Genomic DNA, 21,379 nt, shown 5'->3' on the forward strand with positions numbered 1-21,379 from the left:
CAAGAGTGCCTCACCTCTCTTACAGCTCTAGAGTATATCCACTTAATTTTTGAGTCTGTACTACATACCACACCAGTGATACCATATGCAAGATAATAGTTCCTGTATCACTGAATTTACAGCCTCATGCCGTCCATCTGCTTATAGTTCTGCCAACCAGTTATCTTTTATGATTCCTTCTGACTTCTTCCTTGTTATTCTAGCAAACTACATTTTAATACTAGGAAGCTGTTGAATTAGTTCTTCCATCAGATCAGATGAGAACCTAAAGAAATTTCTCTAGAAATAAAAATGAGAAAATAAACCACATCCTATTTTATCTTTATATCCCCAGTAGTGGATACAATGTTGAAATATCATAAGCTTTCAATAATTTGATGAATCATTGAGATATTTAGGAAGTAAAATGAACAAGAATGGGTAATCTGTAGGATGATGTGGGTATGAAAAAAGAGATATCAGAAGTGACTCCAAGGTCTCCTGGGCTTAGGTGACCAGGGAGATGGTGATGTCACCTGAGATAGGAAACACCAGAGGATGAATGAGCTTGGGGAAGAGGAGAGAATTTGAGTTCATTTCTGACACTAAGTTGGAGTTGTCAGTTATGCAATTGAAGTGCTTCCTAACCTTCAAAATCTTTATATATAATCTAGTTGAACTTTTGATTCCAGAGGCAACACTACAACCAGTATTTTTCCAACATTGAAAAATAAATTGGCTGGTCCCAGTAGCCAAAATATATCATGTTTGGAAAATTCTTTATCCAGAGCATGCTTCCCTAGATATATATGATTTGGAAAACATATCCCCTTTTTGATGTATTTTAACTTGATTCATGTAGCATAAAAAGAACAAAGAAATGACAACTAATAACTTCTATCCATAATATTAGAGAATTTAGAAGGACATAGGATAGAGGTAATGAGATTAGGGTGGGATGGGGGGGTAGTGGATAACAACAAAAAATTGGACGAGAAAGGAGATGTCATCATGTGAGGAATTTTAAAGCTCTTTTATTTATTTGAATAATGTGGGTTTTCTTTTGGTTTGTTTGGTATTAATGTTTTGATTTGTTTCTTTGGCTGTAATCTACTTTCATTTAGAATTATATTTTTGTATATAGCCTTACTTGACAACCTAAATACGTTCTTACAATAGTGTAAGTTTTCATATGAGGACTATAAACTTAATATTTAATAAAATAACCAACCCATTAAGTAAATTTTATTCCCCTGCTATTTAAAAGTTCGTTCATTTCTTCATAGGGTTCTATGATAAACAACTTTAAATTCTTCTTTTCACAATTTAGAAATAACCATGTATCTATCTCTTTTGCCTTTTTATGGCTAATTTCCTTTAATTCTTTTGTGCGGGCAAACAAATGTTTTATAAGAAGTTACTATTTTAGCAATTCTGAGTTTGTCAAATTACAACTCATGTAAAAGGCTTAATTATGCATTGTGCTACATTTGAAGCAGATTTATAAAATGGGTGTTCGTGTGTGGTATTTTGACAACCACCATACATTTTAAGGAAAAAATAATATCATTTAAAATATTTTCTTTACCATGTTAGTCTTTGGCAAGCAGAGAAGGGCTTTTCTGAAGTGAGGTTAGACAATGGAGCCAACTTCATTTTTTATGCACGTGAACGGAGAGGGCTTGAGGTTATTAGTTGAAACCGAGTAACCTTTCCAGGCTTTCATCTCTTTCTTTTCAAATTTGAATATGAAAAGCATATTCAAGTCAAAGACCATCACTTTAATGACATTTGGCAGTCATTTGATTTATTAGGTTTTAGAAAAAATTTTCCTTTAAATATTTCATCATACTATGCTAATCCTAGTAATATTGCCAGCTGCAGCCTTGTACCTGTATTAGTGGAGACAGAATGGTGTGGAATTTTCTCTGTCATCCTAGTAAAATTTCCATGAATCTACTGAATAATAAAATAACCTTATTGAAATATTCAGATTTGGGTTTTTAGTTAAAGTGTCTTAGAATACATAATAAAAGAAAATGTCTTTTGAAAGAGTGGGGTAAAATTACTTCATCAAATATTGAGGGGGTTTGACAGCAATAGAAATTGTTCTTTATGGGGATATTTTTACAATAGGATAATTATGCTTTTCAGTTTAATTAATTATATCATATGCTTTGAAATATCTAAGTAATCACTGTGGTGAATTTACACACTGATTTATGTTTGACAGTGAGTTCCTAAAAGTTGGTCCTATAGACAGGTTTTAGTTTCAGAATTTTCTAATTATTATTTAAAGCTATACAATTTACATTAGCATGCTTCTGAATTTAGTAAAGAGGAATTTAGTAAAAGGAAATGAAGCACAAATTTAAAATTGTAAAAACAAACAGGAGTTATCTTGGTGTGATCTAATTTTTAAGTCCGTCTGTTTGTTTTAAATCATTACTCAAGGAAACATGTATGGTTCATATACTGATGTCTGTGATACCAAAATCTATTAAGTAAGGATTGAAATGAAAATTACACAGTAAAACAGATATATTTTTAGTTGTTAATTCTGTAAAGATGAGATAAAAAATAAATTGCAAGGAAATATATGGTAGATTAGATAAAAATCTTGTTTCTTTTGTTTGAAAACATTACATATTGAATGAAATATATTATGGCAGAATATACAAGAGGATGAATTATAGTTTCTGCTCTAGTTAATATGGATTCATATAGCTACATTTATTAGCATAATAGCTATAAAGTATTCAACAGGCTTTGATCTCTGAATAACCGAAACTTCTCAGGTACTGTAGATTAAATAAAAGCAGTGATAAACATGTACTTCATTACATAGTTTGAAATAAGGCCAACTGATACTTGTCATTCTGAAAGCAATCGGAGATGAAGATCTCATAATCTTCGCCCCTGATAGACTACTAGTGGGGTATTTATAGCCTCAAATGTAAATCAGGAGACTATTGCCATGACACTGTTAACTTCAAACCCTGGGGCATTAGAATCTCATTCTCTCTCTCTCTGTCGTGAATAATCTATCATGTATAACTATACAGTAGTGTACAATGCGTTCCAAAAAAGAAACCCATTGGCCTTCATGTTTTATTTAAAATTTATACTGAAAAACAATAAAGAGGTTTTTGCTCATTTGTTTTATGTTACTTTGTTGTTTTTTTGTTTTGTTTTGTTTTTGCTCTTTAAACAGCCATCAGAAAAAATTCGGATTGAGATCATAGCTCTAAGCCTTAATGATTCTCGAGTGACTGCAGATGACACTATCCAACGGCTGTTTGTTGAATGCAGATTCTACAGTCTTCCTGCTGAAGAGACACCTGTGTCACTTCCAAAACCCAAGAGTGGGCAGTGGGTCTACTATAATTATAGCAATGGTATGTATGGTTCCTTTATAACATAGACTTTTATTTTTGTCTTATCTGTGAAGGTAACTGCAGGAACAGGGAAAAAGTATAATTCTCTAATGTTCACATAAAGTCATGGAAGTCTCATCAGAATGGATTAATAAAAGTCAAAACTATAGCATAAGGATTAAAAAAATTTTTTAAGATTTTATTTATTTATTCATGAGAGACACAGAAAGAGAGGCAGAGACACAGGCAGGCTCTGTGCAAGGAGCCCAATGCAAGGACTCAATTCCAGGAATTCGGAATCACACCCAGAGGCAGACGCTCACCCGCTGAGCCATCCAGGCATCCCAGGATTAAGAAATTAAATTTGAAGTAATACTAAAGAGAAAAAAAAAATCTCTCTAGATGTTCCTGCTATATTATAGTATCAACAGAAAGTAATACTAAAGAGAAAAGGAAACAATATCTCTAGATGTTCCTTCTATATTATAGTATCAGCAGAAAAATGTCACCTCAGTTGCCAATTGAATTGAATCAAAAAGTATGGTATTTCATGGGGGGAAAAGTACTAGCTTTTTAATCATATGATTCAAACAATTTAATGACCTAATTTTTTCTATCTTTCTGATCAATGTTATCAGATGGATGTTTTTACAATATATGTGTACATCTCTCCTAGTGTCTATATGTTCAGGATTTTAATTGAGTGAGATAAATTCTTAGAATACCTTTTCATGGTTTAGCCCACACATGCACTGATAACTGGAGGCAGGTTTCCTCTTTGAGAGCTTTCTCTATCAGCTAGTTGACATCCAAGTCGGACCCAACTGGTACCCTGTAAATTCTTCAATCAGCCAACTTTAAGATGTTTTTAAAAATGGTATATATCAATGTATAATTCAAGAGGAGTAAAAATAGCATATCAATCTGACATGACCCTATGTTAAAACTGCTTCCTAAGTTCTAAAGCCCTATATTAAAACATAAAGATGGAGTGTTGCATTACCTTTAGCCAAAACAGGCCATCTTATGCTACTTGAACACTGATATTTTTTCTCACCAGTTTTATAAATTGTATTTTAATCAACATGTGTAATTGTGCTATTGATTTTATGTATACCATGCTACTGATTGATCATACAGTAAGATTACAAATGCTCATGGTTACTTGTGTGTGTATGTACATGTGTAGGCACATGTGCACACACCTGCTATTTTTGGAACTGTGGTCCAAAAATTAAGACAATAATCATGAGTATCCAGAAATCTGTTCCAGTCTTCCCTGTATCCACAATTCTTATTAGTTATGTGGGTAAGATGTTTAGATTTCATGGTATCCTATTTTCTTATCTGTTGAATAAGGTACTTTCTTAGATCCCTTCCAGCTCAAATTCTATAATTCTATAATGACAGATAGGTTGAGAAATCATATGGGAAATAAATAGTGTGGTCAGAACAAGAATCTGATTCTTCCTTCCTTTCACTGACTTGATATAACAAATATTTCCAAAAATACATTCTCAAGCTTCCTAGAGATCTTTTACCTGCAAAGTTTCAGAAAAGTAAACCATAGCAAAATATTATTAGTATTGAAAGAACTGATTAGACAGCTAATTATAATGAAAATACCATACCCCAAGAAAAGAGACAAACTCTTCTGGCTTTCGTATTATTCTTTTTTTTTAAAGGTCGGCAGTAGAATGTTTGGTTGGACTGACAACAAAATTGCTTTTTAGAAATTGTACATTGAGAAATTTGGCCCACTGCACAACAGATTGTTTTTATTTGCTTAAGAAGCAATGCAAATCATTCTGGGGATGCAACCTGTTAGCACATGCTCAAGTGTCCTGAATTTTGTAAGGTTCTCACATGTAACCAAGGACTTTGGGGGCTTTTTGTTAGTTGGTTGGCATTGGCTCAGGTATATTTTTTCCTTTTACTACAAGATAACCTACGATCTAATTGGTATTTTAACAATTGCTTATGGCTGTAATGAATAATTGTTCATCTGAATGCAACAAGAAAACCAGTAATTTATTAGAAATAAATTCTGTAGAAGTGTTTACTATATACCTTTTTTCAACTTCTCTTCCTACCTATTGGAATTTGACTGTAAGTATTTTAAAGGCTAAATGAAAAGAATTGTAAGGATATTTAAATCCTCTCCTGGTGGGAGGGGAGAGAAATGTATTTTGTGCTTCCGAGCAAAATAATGTTGTTTTTTATCTACTATATAAAAAAAAAAAAATGTAATCTTGGGTCATCAGCAAATTTGAGAAATAATATTAACGTCATAGGAGGCTTTATTTTATTTTTCACTTAATTATGACATAGTGAAAATGTTTATTTTTAAATTATTGTATTTGTATCACCTTTAGTACAGGGGAATCTCCTTGAATCTTTGGTTAATAAGTAACTATCTCATCTAATTATTGTAATGATTTGCCATTCACTTGTGACTTGATGTAAAAGGTCAATATAATGTAGACTTACATCTTCCAAATCTTATTAAATGTTAATGAAAGTAATTTTATTTCCAAACTGACTTTTTAATTCCGATGGAAAATCTAAAGGACAATTAGTACATGCTATTTCCTGTTTGAACACCATACCAGTTGAGAGGTTGACTGAACCTCACAATGATTTTTACCCTGCATTATGGCTTGAATCTTTTCAAAAGGGATTTGTCTCATGAGACCTAAATTAGGTACATAAAATGAGAGGTTTATTATAGTGATCCCCAGAATTATTTATAGCCTGATTCGGTCTTTATTAAGAGGTACTAATACCACTTTCACTTACACAAAAAATATATCTAATGCTAGGAAAAAACAAAGTTGAATTCACTTGCTAGACATTTGTAGCATGAACAAAACATTTGTGTTTTATTGCGCCTGAAAATTTTGCTCAGAGAATGCTGAGAAAGCAAGAAAATAGTTTGGAAAAAATAAGATTAATGGTAGGTCTGAAGAATGTTGTCTGGACTGAATAAAACCTAGGGAATTGACAGTGGGAAGAAAAAAGATTAATGAAATCGTCCAAAGTTTTTATGAGACTTATACGGATCTGGGTCCTTAGTCGCTAAGCGCTGAGCAGAGACTATGTTTTGGAACAATTAAAATTTAATTCAGAACATAAAAACAGAATTTACATTTTGTCACTAATAAGAGAAATTTGACAAAGATAAGGATTAGGGGAATGATAACACTCTGACACAAAAAGTCTTCTGAGATTCAAGTTTATCAACCCTCTGTAATTAAGACATCTGCATTTCTGCCAAATGACACTGATAAAAAAAAATGTAAAGATTTTTCCAACCTGCAGAAGTGAAGGATAGATTTTTAATGGTAGACAATTCAAGATCAGCTCAAGTTTTTGGACTACTGTCTTGTACCTTTCTTGAGACCTATGCTTTCAATAAGTTTATGTCAAAATCTAGCAAGTCTTAAATAAATGTGATTCTAATGAGTATAAAACTTAAATAACTTAATTTTTAGAGAGTTCTGATACTTTTCAATCAACAGAATTGCTTTTTTAAAGATCTATTTGAAGTTTTGAAACTGTAGAATTTTTTTTTAATTGTCTAGTTCCAGAACACCAAATGGTTATCTTTAGGACCCTGGTGTAGAGGTGGCCACAGTGTCCAAATTCCCTACATGTTCAACACAAAAGTTTCACTGGTTGCTGATCCCACTCAAAAAATAGGCAAAGGGATGTTGAGCTACACAGTGGTTCTCAGTGTGTGACATCCTGACCAGCAGCAGCTGTGAAGATAAAAATGCAGATTCTCAGGCCCTGAGCCAGGCCTGCTGAATTAGAAACTTCAAGGTGAGCTCAATAATCTGCATTCTAACCAGCCCGCCCAGGGATGCAGGCATACACTAAAGGTGAAGAATAACTGATCTAGATTAAGACACCCATATTCTAGGCATTGTTGGTGCCAAGCAGAAGAGCTGGACTTCACATTTGGTATACCTTGAGAGAAGCAAGCTAATGGATAGGGAGCTTGAGCTTTTTCAGAAAGGAATTTTTAAAAAGTGTTCAACCGAAGAGAGTTGTTTAAGACACCTGGAGCAGCTGCACCTAAGCAATATCCCTTTGTGAAAGAGTGAAAGGAGGGTCAGGTGGCTTCCCTTGATTCAGGTACAGAACTCTCTCTCACACTCAGGTCTGTGCTGACCACATGGTTGCAGCTTAAACAGTAGAAAAAGTTTCAGCTTCATATGGAAGAAGGAGAAATTCTAGCATGGAGGTTAAGAAGGCAGGCTCTGGAGGCAGACTTTGCTGGATCCAAATTCTGGTTCTGCCACTTTCTAACTATATGAGCTTGGGCAAATTACTTACCTCCTCTGGGTCTATTTAATCATTTGTCAAATATGGAACAGCATGGTTCTTAATACATGCAATTGCCATAAGAAAAGTATTGGTGTAATACTTAGTACATAAATACCAATTGATAAATGATGGCTGTCACTATTTGTGTCATTGTTAAGATAATAGGAAATACAGAGTGCTGGCCAACTGGATGAAGCAGAAGCAGAAGGTGTCCCAACTATATCTTTCTTTTTTCTTTTTAACCAATTTCAATGATAAAAAAAAAAAAGTTAAACAGAATTGCCATAAGGTATAGCAACTCTACTTCTGGATACCTACCCAAAAGAATTGAAAGCAAGGACTCTGACAGATGTTCGGATACCTATGTTCATAGCAGCATTATTTACAGTAGCCAAAAGGTAGGAACAATCCAAATATCCATCAACAAACAAATGGGTAAACAAAATCTTTGTATCAAAATGGAACATTATTCAGTCTTAAAAAGGAGTGAAATTTCAGTTACATGCCATGTGGGTGAACTTTAAAAAGCATTATGCTAAGTGAATTAAGCCAGACACAAAAGGACAAATATTGCATGGTTCCACTTAGTTAGAGGTACCTAGAATAGTCCAGTTCATAGAGACAGAAAGTAGGATAGAGGTCACCAGGGACTGGGGGGAGGCGGAAGGGGGGAGATACTATTATCAGTTTGGGATGATGAGAATGTTCTGGAGATGGATGGTCATGATGGTTGTACAACAGTGTGAATATACTTTATGTCATTGTATGTGTGCTTAAAAATGATTTAAATGATCAATTTTATGTTACTTGTATTTTACCACATTAAAAATTTTATTTCAAGCTATTGAGGTAACGTTATCAGAACTGGCCTAGTTTAATTGAAAAATTCTAGACTTTGGATTCAGTCCCATTGGCTTGGTGTACTGGTGGCCAAAATGAGGTCCAGTCTTCCAGCATTAGTAGAACTCACCTCTTTTTTTTTTTTTTTTTTTGAACTCACCTCTTAGTAAGCCTTTTTAGCATTGATAAGCAAGGCACTATACTGATAAAATACTCTGAACCCTCTTTTTTGATTCTTATAAATCTCAGAAACCTGTATCATGAGCCACTTTTACTGATATTGCATCATGCAAACAGCAACAAGCTAAGAGCCGCTATTTGACCTTGGTTCTCACTTCTCTTAAACCCTTAACCCATCCCTACACAGACACGTATGTGTCTCCCACACTGTGTTCCCAATTCAGTGCCCAGCACGTCAAATGATTAAATGAATTTGTATTATCATAATTTGAGACTGGACTAAAATTGTCCAGGGGAACATTCTCAAGATGAAAAGTGTTCCCAGGGGAGTCTGGCTTTGGAATTGTCATGGTATCCTTCACCCTGTGTGTACTTTTGATCAAGGATAGTCTCTAAATTGAGATCTGGACACAGGGGGCATTTTACCTCCAAAATGTCTTCAGAAGCTAAGACATGCTGAATGGCTGCTGAGCTGAGAAAAAATAACCAGGTTGAAAATTGGTGTTCGCACTCTGAGATGCCATTTTCCTAAAGTGCAGGTGCTTATTTACGGCTTCAAGTGTTCACCGCCTTCTTCCTGATGGAACTTTAGATCAGTTATTTCATATCCTATTTCAGCCGAGTAAAGTCTGGCCACATTCCTGCATGCCAACATGCATGCTCTTTTTTTTTTTTAGATTTATTTAGAGCATGTGGGGGGGGGGCAGAGGAGAGAGAGAGAGAGAGAGAGAGAGAGAGAGAGAATCCCCAAGCAGACTCCCCATTGAGTGTGGAGCATGACCCAGGGCTCTATCCCAAGACCCTGGGATCATGATCTGAGCCCAAACCAAGGGTTGGATGATTAACCAACTGAGCCACCCCAGCCACCACCGCCCCCCCACCACGCACCATTAAAAATCAAAGACAAACTTCATACCCTTAAGGCCTCTTTCTCCCTTCCCTACATTTCTCTTCCCTTACCGCCCCCACCCGAACACCAGCAAACATCAGCCTATGGATTTCCTCAACCCAATACACTAGATGCCTCTTTTATTGCATGTTGTGGCAGGAGAGAAGGATTAAATTACTGAGGCTGTCAGGAAGGACAAGCTCTCTGCCATACATTATCATTATCACTCGTTTCTTGGGCAAGAGAAAATGCAGTAAATCCCTCAAATACAAAGCAATAAAGACTGCTGGCTTTTACTGTCATGACTGCCAGTGCCATTAACAGGCAGTGACAGCGATGTGGCACTCTTAGATGTCGCTTGTATCTTTTCTGACAGTGTGCACATAAACCTGCCAGTGACATGACATTAGATCACATGACTATTCAGATTTGATTCTGGTTTCCAGAGCTGCTTTCTTTTCCCAGGCATACAAGTGAGGTGGCATGACTTGTGTCTCTAAAAACAGGTATTTGTACAAATACAGAATGGTACTAATGTAGCATATTCTTGACTGACTTTTTCTGTGGATTTTTTTTTGGGGGGGGGTATAGTGATCTACGTGGATAAAGAAAACAACCAAGCAAAGAGAGACATCTTAAAAGCTATACTACTGAAACAAGAGATGCCTAATAGAAGGTACATTTAAGCATTCTAAATTATCTGATGGTTTATATAAAATAAATCTCTGTAGCATGGTGTGGTGAAAGAAAGCTCAAGATGAAGAATCAGAACACCTGACTCACCCTGTGCCCTCAAATGAGTCTGTTTCCTCTCTGTCAATTTCCTCCTAGAAATAAAGTAGTCCTGCATACCATACAGAGTAACTATAAAGATCCCATGGTGCTTGCAAACCAAGACACCATACAGTGTATATCCAATATCCCATTACTGTTCAAGTATAACTATAAATAACATAACATGATTGCAAGGAGGGTGTACTCTCCAGCCAAATGGCTTGAATATAAATTCTTGTTCCATCACTTACTAGCTTTTTGACCTTAGATAACCACCCTCTGCCTCATTTTCTTCATCTGTGAAATGGTGATAATATTATATAGGATTGTTGTGAGGATTCAATGAGATAATGTATGTGGAATGTCTAGAATTGTACCTGGCACAGAGCGCACAGTCAGTGTTCATTTGTCATTGATGTAAGTAGTAGTAATGTCAATATTATTACTTATAATAGCTCATTAGCCTTCCAGACTATTTTACCTTACTCTCGTTGTTTAATTATATATCATTTCATGTGATTTTTTAATGCCTTTGTTTTTCAAATTTGAACAGAAGACTTTGCGATTCTCGTTCAGTAGAGAAAGTATACCCTTTTAAAGAAGGAAAAACCCTGATCTTAGTAATTTCCTGTTTCGTGTGTGCTCCCATGTGTACAGTTTGAGGAGTTATGTAAGGTGCTGCCCGTCAGCCCCATTTGCTGGCTCTCCTCCCTTGGCTGGAGTGGGCCCTTTATCTCTCTGTTGTCATCTTCTCCTTGCCCTTGTGGCCCTTACATGACACACTTAGTGCCTCAGAAACAGAGTTCATTCCTGCACACCTTAGGGATTCAAGTTCTCCCCTCTTCTAGAGGGCATGAAGCGAAGGTTAAAGACATTCTTTTTCTTTTTCTTTTTAAGATTTTATTTTTAAGTAACCTCTACACCCAGCATGAGGCTCAAACTCACAACTCTGAGATCAAGAGTCGCACGCTCCACTGACCGAGCCAGCCAGGCGCCCCAAGACATTCTGTTTTTCAAAAGAGCTTCCTAACTAGCATTTGATCTTCTTTTTCAAAAAAGGAGACTGGAATTCTTAGCTATTAGGATCTGATAGCAGCTTTTTCATTAACTCCTTGAAGTACATATATCAGTTCTTTGGATCTCAGTTCTGAAGAAGGGGTGCCAAAAGCTCTTGTTAATTAACCTGAAGTTCTGTTTTTCTCAGCATGGTAGATAATCATTCGAGTTTTACTTATTTACTTTGTACACTTGAGCTTCTTTCAAGGCCCCCTCAGATACCATCAGTGTTCCAGGGTTAGCCCAGGTCACAATGATTACACAGCCCTGCCATGTCATCTGCCGCTCTGTGGTCCACAGGCAGGCCATTACTGTCCAGGACTGAGCTCTCTTCCCATGAACAAGCCCTGGGCTCCACTTCCCAATCCTTTCAGTCTTATTTGTCTACCTCTGTGTTCACTTTGTTTTTGGAATGTTAGAACCTATTATAAGTAGAACTCCTCATCAGGGAGAGCAATTTTGTTTCCTCAAAAGTATGTATTTTTAAAAAGACAAATTCAGCTTTAAGTGTAGACCTGCCTTTCCTCAGACGACCTACTTACTTGTACCAAAATGGTTTTAAAAACTTTTTTAAATGTCCACAATAAATGTGATGACTTCCACTGACCCATCCTTGTTTCTCTAAAAATCTCTAAACACCCCTAGAGACCCAAGTGTTCATGTCATCTTGAGAAAAACCAAGAGAGGCACTGGGGGTGCAAGGTGCCAATGCAGAGGGTGGGGGTGAGTAAATCCCTGGGGCACTACTGTGCAAGTCTCTGACCAGCACAGCAGATGAGGGCCATGCTCACTTTTTTCCCCTCAGTATCATTTTCTTCAGGACAAAGAGGGATTTTATGTTTATATGTCTCCACAGCCAAAAGACAGTTGTTATTCCAGTGTATATTCTCACCTTTTGCAAATACTTACAGGTCTCATTACTTCACATTGTTTAAAGTACCTGCTAGCTTAGAATTCAGTTTTTCAGGCAGTAACCCTCTTGAATATTAGAGATACCTTACAAAGCCACAGTTAGAGAAGTTCGGCCAGTCTTCCTGACATACATAAATTTATGTACATTGTATAATGAATTATGTACACCACCTTCACACTCTGCCCCCTGCTATATTTGGAAGCACATAAGTGTCACTTTCAAAGGGAGGTAACATGTTGAAGTGAGATTTTAAAAATTATTTGAAGTCGTCATTTTGACACTGACTTAAGGTTCTTTTTTTGGTTTCATTTCTTCCCTTTAACATGTTCTGTTGAGCAGATCCAGCATAACCATCAGCATTCCAGTATGTAAATCTCACAGGGTAACCCTTAGGCTCTTCTATGCTATTTTATATGAAAAGGAATTATTTCGAAATGAGGAGTCAAAATTGTTAAACAATTTAAGGAGTTTTAGTGCTTTCTGATTTCCTAAATAACAGCAAGTGACATTCGAAGTCTAAATCTTGATGCCCAGCCCAGGGCCTGCCTCCTCCAGTAGACCTTCTTCAAATGAGCCAACCTTAAATAGCATCGTCCATTTTGCAGTTCATGTAGTAATTCAACAAATATTTATGATCCCCTGTATAAGTATTGGGAGCTAAATGCTGGACAAGGTGGAGTCACATTACAGAGTGTATGTCCCACGGAGGATGGTAGACAGAAAGTGAACAAATAAACCAATTACATATTACAGTAAGTACTAAGAGAACATTAAAAGTTGCTAAGCTGGAGAATAACAGCGACAGCACACCTAAGGAGGTGATGGTATGCTGGATAGGATAGTGAGGGATGAGAGGACCCAGTCAGGTCGTGAACAGTGCAAGGAAGGTCACTGCAGGCAGAGGGAACTGTGGGCCTGCAGGAAGACATAGATGTCTGTGTCTCGGACCTGACAGAGGAGGTTAGCAAGGCAGATCTCACTAAGAAGGGGAGAGTTCTGCAGGAGGGAGAAGGGATGCACTTCCCTTTCCACCTCCCTATGGGTATTTGGCATCTACTTGCTTGTTTAGTGTCCTAAAGAGGCTTTCTGTCCAGTCTGAGGACCAGGACAGGCACGTAGGTAACTTACTATCATCTCCTTAGGTGCACTATGGCTGTTATTTTCCAGTTTAGCAACTTTTAACTTTATCTTAGTACTTATTGTAATATGTAATTGCTTTATTTGTTCACTTGTTGTCTACCATCCTCCGTGGGACATAAACTCTGTAATGTGACTCCACCTCTTTGTTTGGCAGGCTTAACAGGAAGACATAAAAGGCGTCTTACATCTTATGTGCAGGGTAGCCTAAGCCAAATTGTAGCTTTTTAATTAATTCTAGTGTACCCTCTTCCCTTTTTTGCTTAACTTCATAGTTTCTTAATTTCATACTTGACATCTCATTTTGCTCTCTATAGAATTTAAAGCTAGGAATAGTGAATTTTGGTTTCTAGCCTTTCCCTGACATTTGGAACGATTTTTTTTTTTTCCTTTTTTGTCTCAGAATTCTCATATATTCAGCAGAGGTAATGGTCTGCATTTGTAAAGTGATAGAGATATGATCCTTAAATATGAGACATTATAGGAGGATAACACAACAATATTAGTACAATCTGCATAGCCTCTATCTTTTCTGGAAGTCTTGTGGATGTAAAATGTGCATCAGATATCACTTGTAATTCCTTCTCTTCCACTCATCATCATTTTAGGACAATTACTTTCATCATCATTCTTCTTGTTTAACTGACTGATACAGTCATTGTATAATTTGGCAATCTCAATTTTCAATTGAAACAAACCTTCCCTATGTCTTCTTTTTCTCTTCCATTAGAAATATAGAAGCTTAAGCAGCTCTACCTAGATTAAAAATAAGAATAATAAAAGAGCAAACATTTCCTCAGTTCTTACCATGCTCTAGGCACTGTTTACATGTATCATCTCATTTGATCCTCACAAGAGCCTTTGAGATAGGTATTCCCCTTCCCATTCTACAGATAAGATCAGAGAGGTTTAGTAATGTGTCTAACATCACACAGATCATAGTAGGAGAGCAGACATTTTAACTCACAATGGATGCCCTTTAACCATTCTATCTTAATCCCTTTGTTTTATGCATCATATAAAATACTCATCTTATCCACTTACAGACCAGGATCTGTACTCTTAATAAGTATTGTGTGAATAGGGGCTACCTTGTGTTTGAATGGAAGGGATTTCTATTTTATAATAAAAATTTTTGCTGGCTAAAAACAGGGATTTAGTAAAGGAATGAAATGTCAAATACTCACTTTCAGCAAATTAGTTAAAAATACTATCATGTTTACCTATAAGTGTTTGGAAAGGATTTTATTTGAGTGTATTGTTCAAGGCATGATTTCTCAGAGACTTAGATTTTCATGTAAAAATGTAATCTGAAAAAAAAAATGTAATCTGAGAAACAAGTTTCTTATTTTGTTTCTGATTTAGGATGGCTATGTTTTGAAAATGGTTAAAATGGTAGTTTACAAGCATCCATGGTTTAAGCTATGCTGCCAAGACATATCAAAAGAGTACTTAACTGTAAATTCCTGTCATTTGGTCAATCCAAGTGTGTTTGGCCTCAACACAAGCCACTAATTCAAATCAGTTACATCAGAACCCTACAATTATGTGTCTAAAAGTAAAATAAAACTTGGATGCTAGGACTGTAAGTTAAAAGATTGCTGAAGTAGTACAAACATTTCATGTAGCTGTTGGGCAGAGCTACAACATTTACCTAACATGACTCAGAATGTTACCCAGGAAACATAGTCCCTGCATTTCATAGAACACAGAGAGTTGGATTAGATAAATTTCTTGGTAGCCACTCTGAAGTTGTACATTTCTGCAGAAAATGTTGCATTTCTTTTGAAATTAGCGCCCTGATCTCCGTGGTCTTTATTCACTTGATCCTTTTAGCCTTAAAAGTAGATATGTCACAATACGATCAGATAGTGTATATTAGAGAGAACATCTGGTTCTTCTCTTTGCCTAGTAATTTCCTCAGATTCTAGAGTTAAATGTTAATCAGTGCTTAGAAAAGTGGATTTATGTTCATTTGAAGGCTGGGCATGCTATAATAATTCTAGTAGTTCGTGCTATAACTTATCTAACCTCATGTAATTTGCTTTTTATTGGAATAATTGGAAACTTCGAGATTTCATACTTACTGATAAAACCCCATTTGGGAGTTGAGTTTCATGGTGATTTTTTCCTCATTTGTGGGGATTTTGTTTTTTTCTCCTCTCAGTGTTCGCTTCACAGTGGTCAGTGACCCTCCAGAGGATGAACAGGATCTGGAGTGCGAGGACATTGGCATTGCTAACATTGATCTCGCTGACATGTTTCGGGAAGGGAGAGACATCATCGAGCAAAATATCGAAGGTATGGGTGGGAGTATTGCTCAATTTGTACAACAATTGCTGAAATCCAAATTCTTTATTAAATTTAGCTGGTTGCAGGGACATTGAGTCACACATTGGTTGAATCCTTTGCAACTCAAGCTGACTTTTCTTTGAGGCTGGAAGCTTTTCCCTACATCATTCCTTGCTCTCCTCCTCTGCCTTCCTTTTAGTCAAAAGAAATTTTAAAATAATTAATTGCATTTCACAAGGAACTATTCATTTTGTTAGTATTGAGGGTGAGTATCTGACAAAAATGCGGCCATTGGATTTTTTTAATGTTGTTTATGGAAGCTTCATGCTGTCAAGACTTATTTCAGCCAAAGCATGTTATTCTGAGTCATCATTATAATGTCTTTTGTAAGGCTTCTCTCTAATTCAGTGTTACAATTCAGTGATATAGCTACTGCAAATAACTCCAAGTTGTAATGGTCACTTATTTCCTCGCAGGATTCAGAGAGGAATAAAGGATTCCTGACAAAATGTACTCTCCTGAATTCTCACCTCAAAGGCATGAGTCCCATCAGTGCTTAATTACTACCCTCTATATTTTCATGTAACATATTTAGAACATGCTGAAGGAATTGTGCTTTATGATTCAGACGTTTAAAACTCATAATGAGGATGGCCAGGGCTCTACACAGTAAATGGACAAATGAGGCTGAGTCTTACTCCCATTTGTTAAGTTAGCAGAGCCATCTCTGGAAAACTGTACATGGCTTGTTTACTCATTTATTCATGCATTAAATGAACACTTATTTGAGCACCTCTTAAGTGCCAGACACCGTTACCCCAGAGTTCAGCTGTGGTTCACATGTCAAGCTGCCTGTCTTGAGTGTGTGCTGCATGCTCAGAAGTCAACATTAAGCTGATAATTAACCAAATTGGAAACCTATCCTAGGAATCTTTATGAACTATACATATCTAACTACATGACAGTTTGTCACAACTTTGTTTGGCACAGAAAAAGAAGATGAGAGGATTGCAATATTAACCTAAACTGTCTGAAAGACAACCAGAACCAAAAGAGGCTGAGAAAAGCAATGAAAATTATCTATGCTTTATATCCTTAATCTTCTCTCCGGACAGTTCTGTTTAGCAGTCCATCTTCTCATTCTGAGAGTCCACGCATGACCACTCTAATCTGACACAGATAGCTACTCTGGCCATGTTTTAAGTGAGAGTCAAAAAATTAAACACTCAGGGGTCAGGTCAGGATTTTAATGTTGTGTTCTGTGCCAGACACAGCAGTAGGGAGTCCCAAAGAAGAGATGTAAGTAAATCAGGGGAATGAGGTGGGGACCGCTTGTGGCCATGACCTCCTTTCCTGCTCAGATCTAAGTCTTTGTATTCCAAGTTTTGTTTAAAGGTTTCCTTAAAAAAAATTTTGGAACTGTCATATCATGATCCCTTTTAGGCCTTATTTCTTCAAACTTAGAACTTCTGATCTTGTGTGGAAATCGTTATCCTCTAGCCTTTCCACAAAGTAAACTTCAGGATAGATCACGAGTCTTCACTCCACAGGCAGTATGTTTGCACACATGTGATACCCCTGAAATGTGTATCTTCATATACACTTGACAAGCTGTAATTTATAGATTTCTGAGGTGCTGGTGAACTTTGGACTTTTATAGAGCTATCTCCATGTTTTCAATTCCTGTTACATATATCCTATCTGAAGAAAAATCTGTTGAATGATATTAACACTTTTCTGCCATTTTTCTCCATAGTCTTTGATGCCCGGGCAGGTGGTGGAGGTATTGGCAAGCTCAGGGTAACTGTCGAAGCGCTCCATGCCCTACGGTCTGTCTACGAGCAATATAGAGGTGACTTGGAGGCTGAAAGAAGCTGCTCCAGGGGCATCTCCTGCTCCTGAGTAAACACTCACATGAAAGCTCTAAGATGAGATTTCTGTAATTACTCTGGTGTATATAATCTATAATTCATGGGGTGCAGGGAGGGGGAGGCCTGGGTTTGTAGTGTTCAAGTTTTGTATACTTTTCCATTTGTTTATTTTTCTATTCCCTTCTTCCCATGACTGCCACCCCTCAGGACTTAAGTTCTCCACTGTGGGCAGTACCTTCTCAATAATTTATACCTACATGATAGCATGAGAAAGTCTATTTGCATTTTCAACACTTTCTTATAAAGAACCGACATGCAATTCCCATTTTTATTTTTAATAAGCAAAAAGGATAAATCTTAGAAAACCTATGAAAAAGAAACACTTTTATGTTATCCCTAATCGTCCCACTAAATGGAATGCCTATGATTAGCCTCATTAAGAGTTTTATACTGTGAAGATTTTATTAGAAGCAATATATGAAAATTACTTGGATTAATGTGTTAATCTTCCTCTTTAAAATGCTAATATCCATTTTATGCACATTAAAGCTCAGTATGCATTTTCTTTGATGCATGCAGTTTCTATCAATTAAATATAAAGAATGAGACTTGGCACCAACTTATTAAATTAACGCAAGTTTTTGGTTTCCTTTCTTAAAAATCACACTTCTTATTTGTATGATTTTTATGGATTTGTAATGGTGATATGGGATCCAGGGACGTGTGTATATAAAGAGGAAATAGGTACATATATGTACATACATGAAATTAATATATGTATATATACATGAAATTCATATTTTGAAAACTTAGCTTATGACACAGAAAGAAAGTATTAAAAGTATGGCTCTAATTCTGATATGCTTAGTTAGACCTGAAAGGAATATCTTTTTTATCATTTTTTAAATTTACATCAAGCTTGTACAATGGTGGGGTGTATCTGGATAACCAGATCCTCAAAAAGCAGCTCAGAAAGTTAATTTTCTAGCTTTTACCCAATCTCACTGAAGGATTTAATTGATATTTTTAATGGAGCTGTGAATCAATGCTGCAAAGGAATTGTCTCTAGAGGTCTAGGATATAATGCATTTCATTTTTTAATTTACTTTTTTATTTGTCATTTTCTTCAAAGGATTTTTATAGGCTGTGGGTTTTCACTGTTTGCAAACAGGCTATGTTCCTTCTTAAGCATATGTAAAGTATTCAGGGAGATAAGTAATTTATTAAAATCTACCTAATTTGCCGTGATATATTAAATCTCTGCTTCAGTGATCACAGACCATTTCATTTAGAGAATTAGGCATTCCCTCTTTGTGTGATTAAAGCTCTGGAAAATGAGTTCTTTGCTCCTATTTGTGAACATTCAAAGCCTGCTAATGGCAAGAAGATGGAATAGATTATGAGACAATTCATTACAGTTCAACAGAAAAAAAAAAGCAGCTATAATGCAAAAATGCAAGTATGAATATCTGCATATAGTTTGAACCATCTGTGCTCTAATGGCTTCAATAATGACTCTCGTCTTTAGGAGACTTTGAAATGACATCCGTACAATATTAATTTGTTGATGTACATTGTGGGACCAGTAGAGTACGATCTGACCACAGAAATCTATAAATTCTGTCTCTACCATTGGGCCTCCCTGTCTGGGGCCCACCATCTCCAAGAAGAATCTTGCTCTCATCAAACTCTGCAAATCTTCATAATAACTCATTCCTCTGGAACCTTCTAGAGACCACAAACATCTGCAGACTAAACCTCTCCAATCCTAGTAAACAGCCACATGTTTGTTGTCACTTCAGCTGGCTCTGAGCTCATCTTTTTGGCCTCTCTTTCTAGCTTTCTTTGGCTTCATGCAGTTACGGTATCATTAAGGCCCATAATATTCCCTGCAGTAATTTAAAACAGCCGGATTATACCCTGGGATTAACTGAGTGGTTTTTGAGACATTTATTGTGGTATTCTCCCAGGAGGTTTGTATTATTGTTATAAAACGTTACATCCCAAACTAAATACCCATTTCTGCAAGGAAAAGAACCGGATTGCGCTGACTTCTTATGATCTTTAAGTGGAGAGGGGGAGTTTTTATTAGGGAACTTCTGAGACCTCGTCAGCTGGGTGGAATGTATACCTCAGATCCGATTAGAGAACTAGCCATGTTTCCATCACATTCAAGTTTGCCATAGAGATTATTAAAGATTCCTTTTCTAGTTTTAAAATAACACACCTTCCTGGGGATCCCTGGGTGGCGCATCGGTTTGGCGCCTGCCTTTGGCCCAGGGCGCGATCCTGGAGACCCGGGATCGAATCCCACATCGGGCTTCCGGTGCATGGAGCCTGCTTCTCCCTCTGCCTGTGTCTCTGCCTCTCTCTCTCTCTGTGACTATCATAAATAAATAAATAAATAAATTTTAAAAAAAATAACACACCTTCCAACTATGTGAATTCTTACAAGACTCATTTTCTTAAGTAACAGAATACCCACTGACACTTTTTGAAAGGGTAAGTGATACTGAATGCCATCGTATGGATGCTTCAAGTGTGTTTCATAATCTGTTGGAGAATAGTTTTTTATCCTGTCTTGTGTTGACCAGAGTTCATTGAAAAAAAGTTCACCACCCTTTGGATTACAGAGCAATGGCTCTCTCTTGGGGAGCCAGGCCTGAACTAAAGTATGGCGAGGAGTGAGGGGGCACCAACAGTGGCCTTGCCACACAAATTCTGGAGTTTAAGCAAGGCTTTTGTGAACCTACAGCTCTTGATGTAAATGTACACAGTACACTCAGCACTTTTGGGGGATGTAATGCTTTCAGTTTGGAAATATAAATAGAGATGTGATGTGGTATGTGGGAGAGTGTATTTTACATGGTTTTTTGCCTACTGTAGTAGAAATGTCAAATTCCCAGCCACTGTCATGAGAAGCAGTTGACAAAAATAAGTTTTATGGTTTACAGTGTGGTTTACATAGAGAACATTTCTCTTCACTCTCAATTTCAACATGTTTTCTAAATTATCATGGTTTATTGCCATTTAAGTTAAATTAGTTTTTTTAAGAATAAATAGAGAATATATTTAATCAAATAAAGAACAGCCACATTGAAATTCTGCTGTTCCTGCTGTTCATTCGTTACCACAAAACACAAATAGTTTCTATGTGTTATGAAGAAGTGTGGGCTCAGAAGTGGTCATGTGACTTGGGAGGTTCTGTGTGCACCGATGTTCCCACAATAAAACATAAATTATTTTAGTAATCTGACATCAAGAGCTGTGACAATGAAAACCACTTCTTACACATGTTCTAACAAGAATTTGATTAACATTTTTGTGGATATGGAAAATAACTTTTTTTAGTCAAACTACCACTATTGCTGAATTTAGAATGATTTCCTTATTCACTAGATAGCAAAATGTGAATCATGTCTGTGAACAAATATGAGAATAAAATGCCATCTTTGTGTAGTACAAAACAACCAAGGGAGAGCTCTGGTGATATCAAATTATCGAGTGATTGACAATATCAGGATGATAATTCATCCCCAACGATGAGAGTACATTTCAATAAGTCACTCATGCCTGAAGGCCTCTGACTACCTTAACAAAGAAAAACTAAACCCATGATTTATTATAGATTGGACAACATGCCTAATTAGATCCGTGAATGGGAGCAAACAGCTTTACATCCCTTTTGTTCAGAGCAAAAACAACCTTCAGGTCAACCAGAAAGCTAAAAAATATCAAA

The 21,379-nt window shown here is 36.5% G+C and overlaps 1 protein-coding gene across 4 annotated transcripts in view; it reads left to right on the top strand.

The window, feature by feature from the left end:
* RPGRIP1L (RPGRIP1 like) overlaps positions 1-20,742 on the top strand; it is a 94,806-nt gene extending 74,064 nt beyond the window's left edge. For all 4 annotated transcript variants that reach the window (XM_072827044.1, XM_072827047.1, XM_072827045.1 and 1 more), the window contains 4 exons: positions 3,194-3,377; positions 10,189-10,273; positions 15,645-15,778; positions 17,526-20,742. In XM_072827044.1, the coding sequence (XP_072683145.1) occupies positions 3,194-3,377; positions 10,189-10,273; positions 15,645-15,778; positions 17,526-17,671 (549 nt within the window). In that variant the 3' untranslated portion in view covers positions 17,672-20,742. The remainder of the gene's footprint in view (positions 1-3,193; positions 3,378-10,188; positions 10,274-15,644; positions 15,779-17,525) is intronic.
* Positions 20,743-21,379: the final 637 nt, after the last annotated feature.

The sequence above is a fragment of the Canis lupus genome, chromosome 5, assembly GCF_048164855.1.
Source record: "Canis lupus baileyi chromosome 5, mCanLup2.hap1, whole genome shotgun sequence".
NCBI classification, from domain to species: Eukaryota; Metazoa; Chordata; class Mammalia; order Carnivora; family Canidae; genus Canis; species Canis lupus.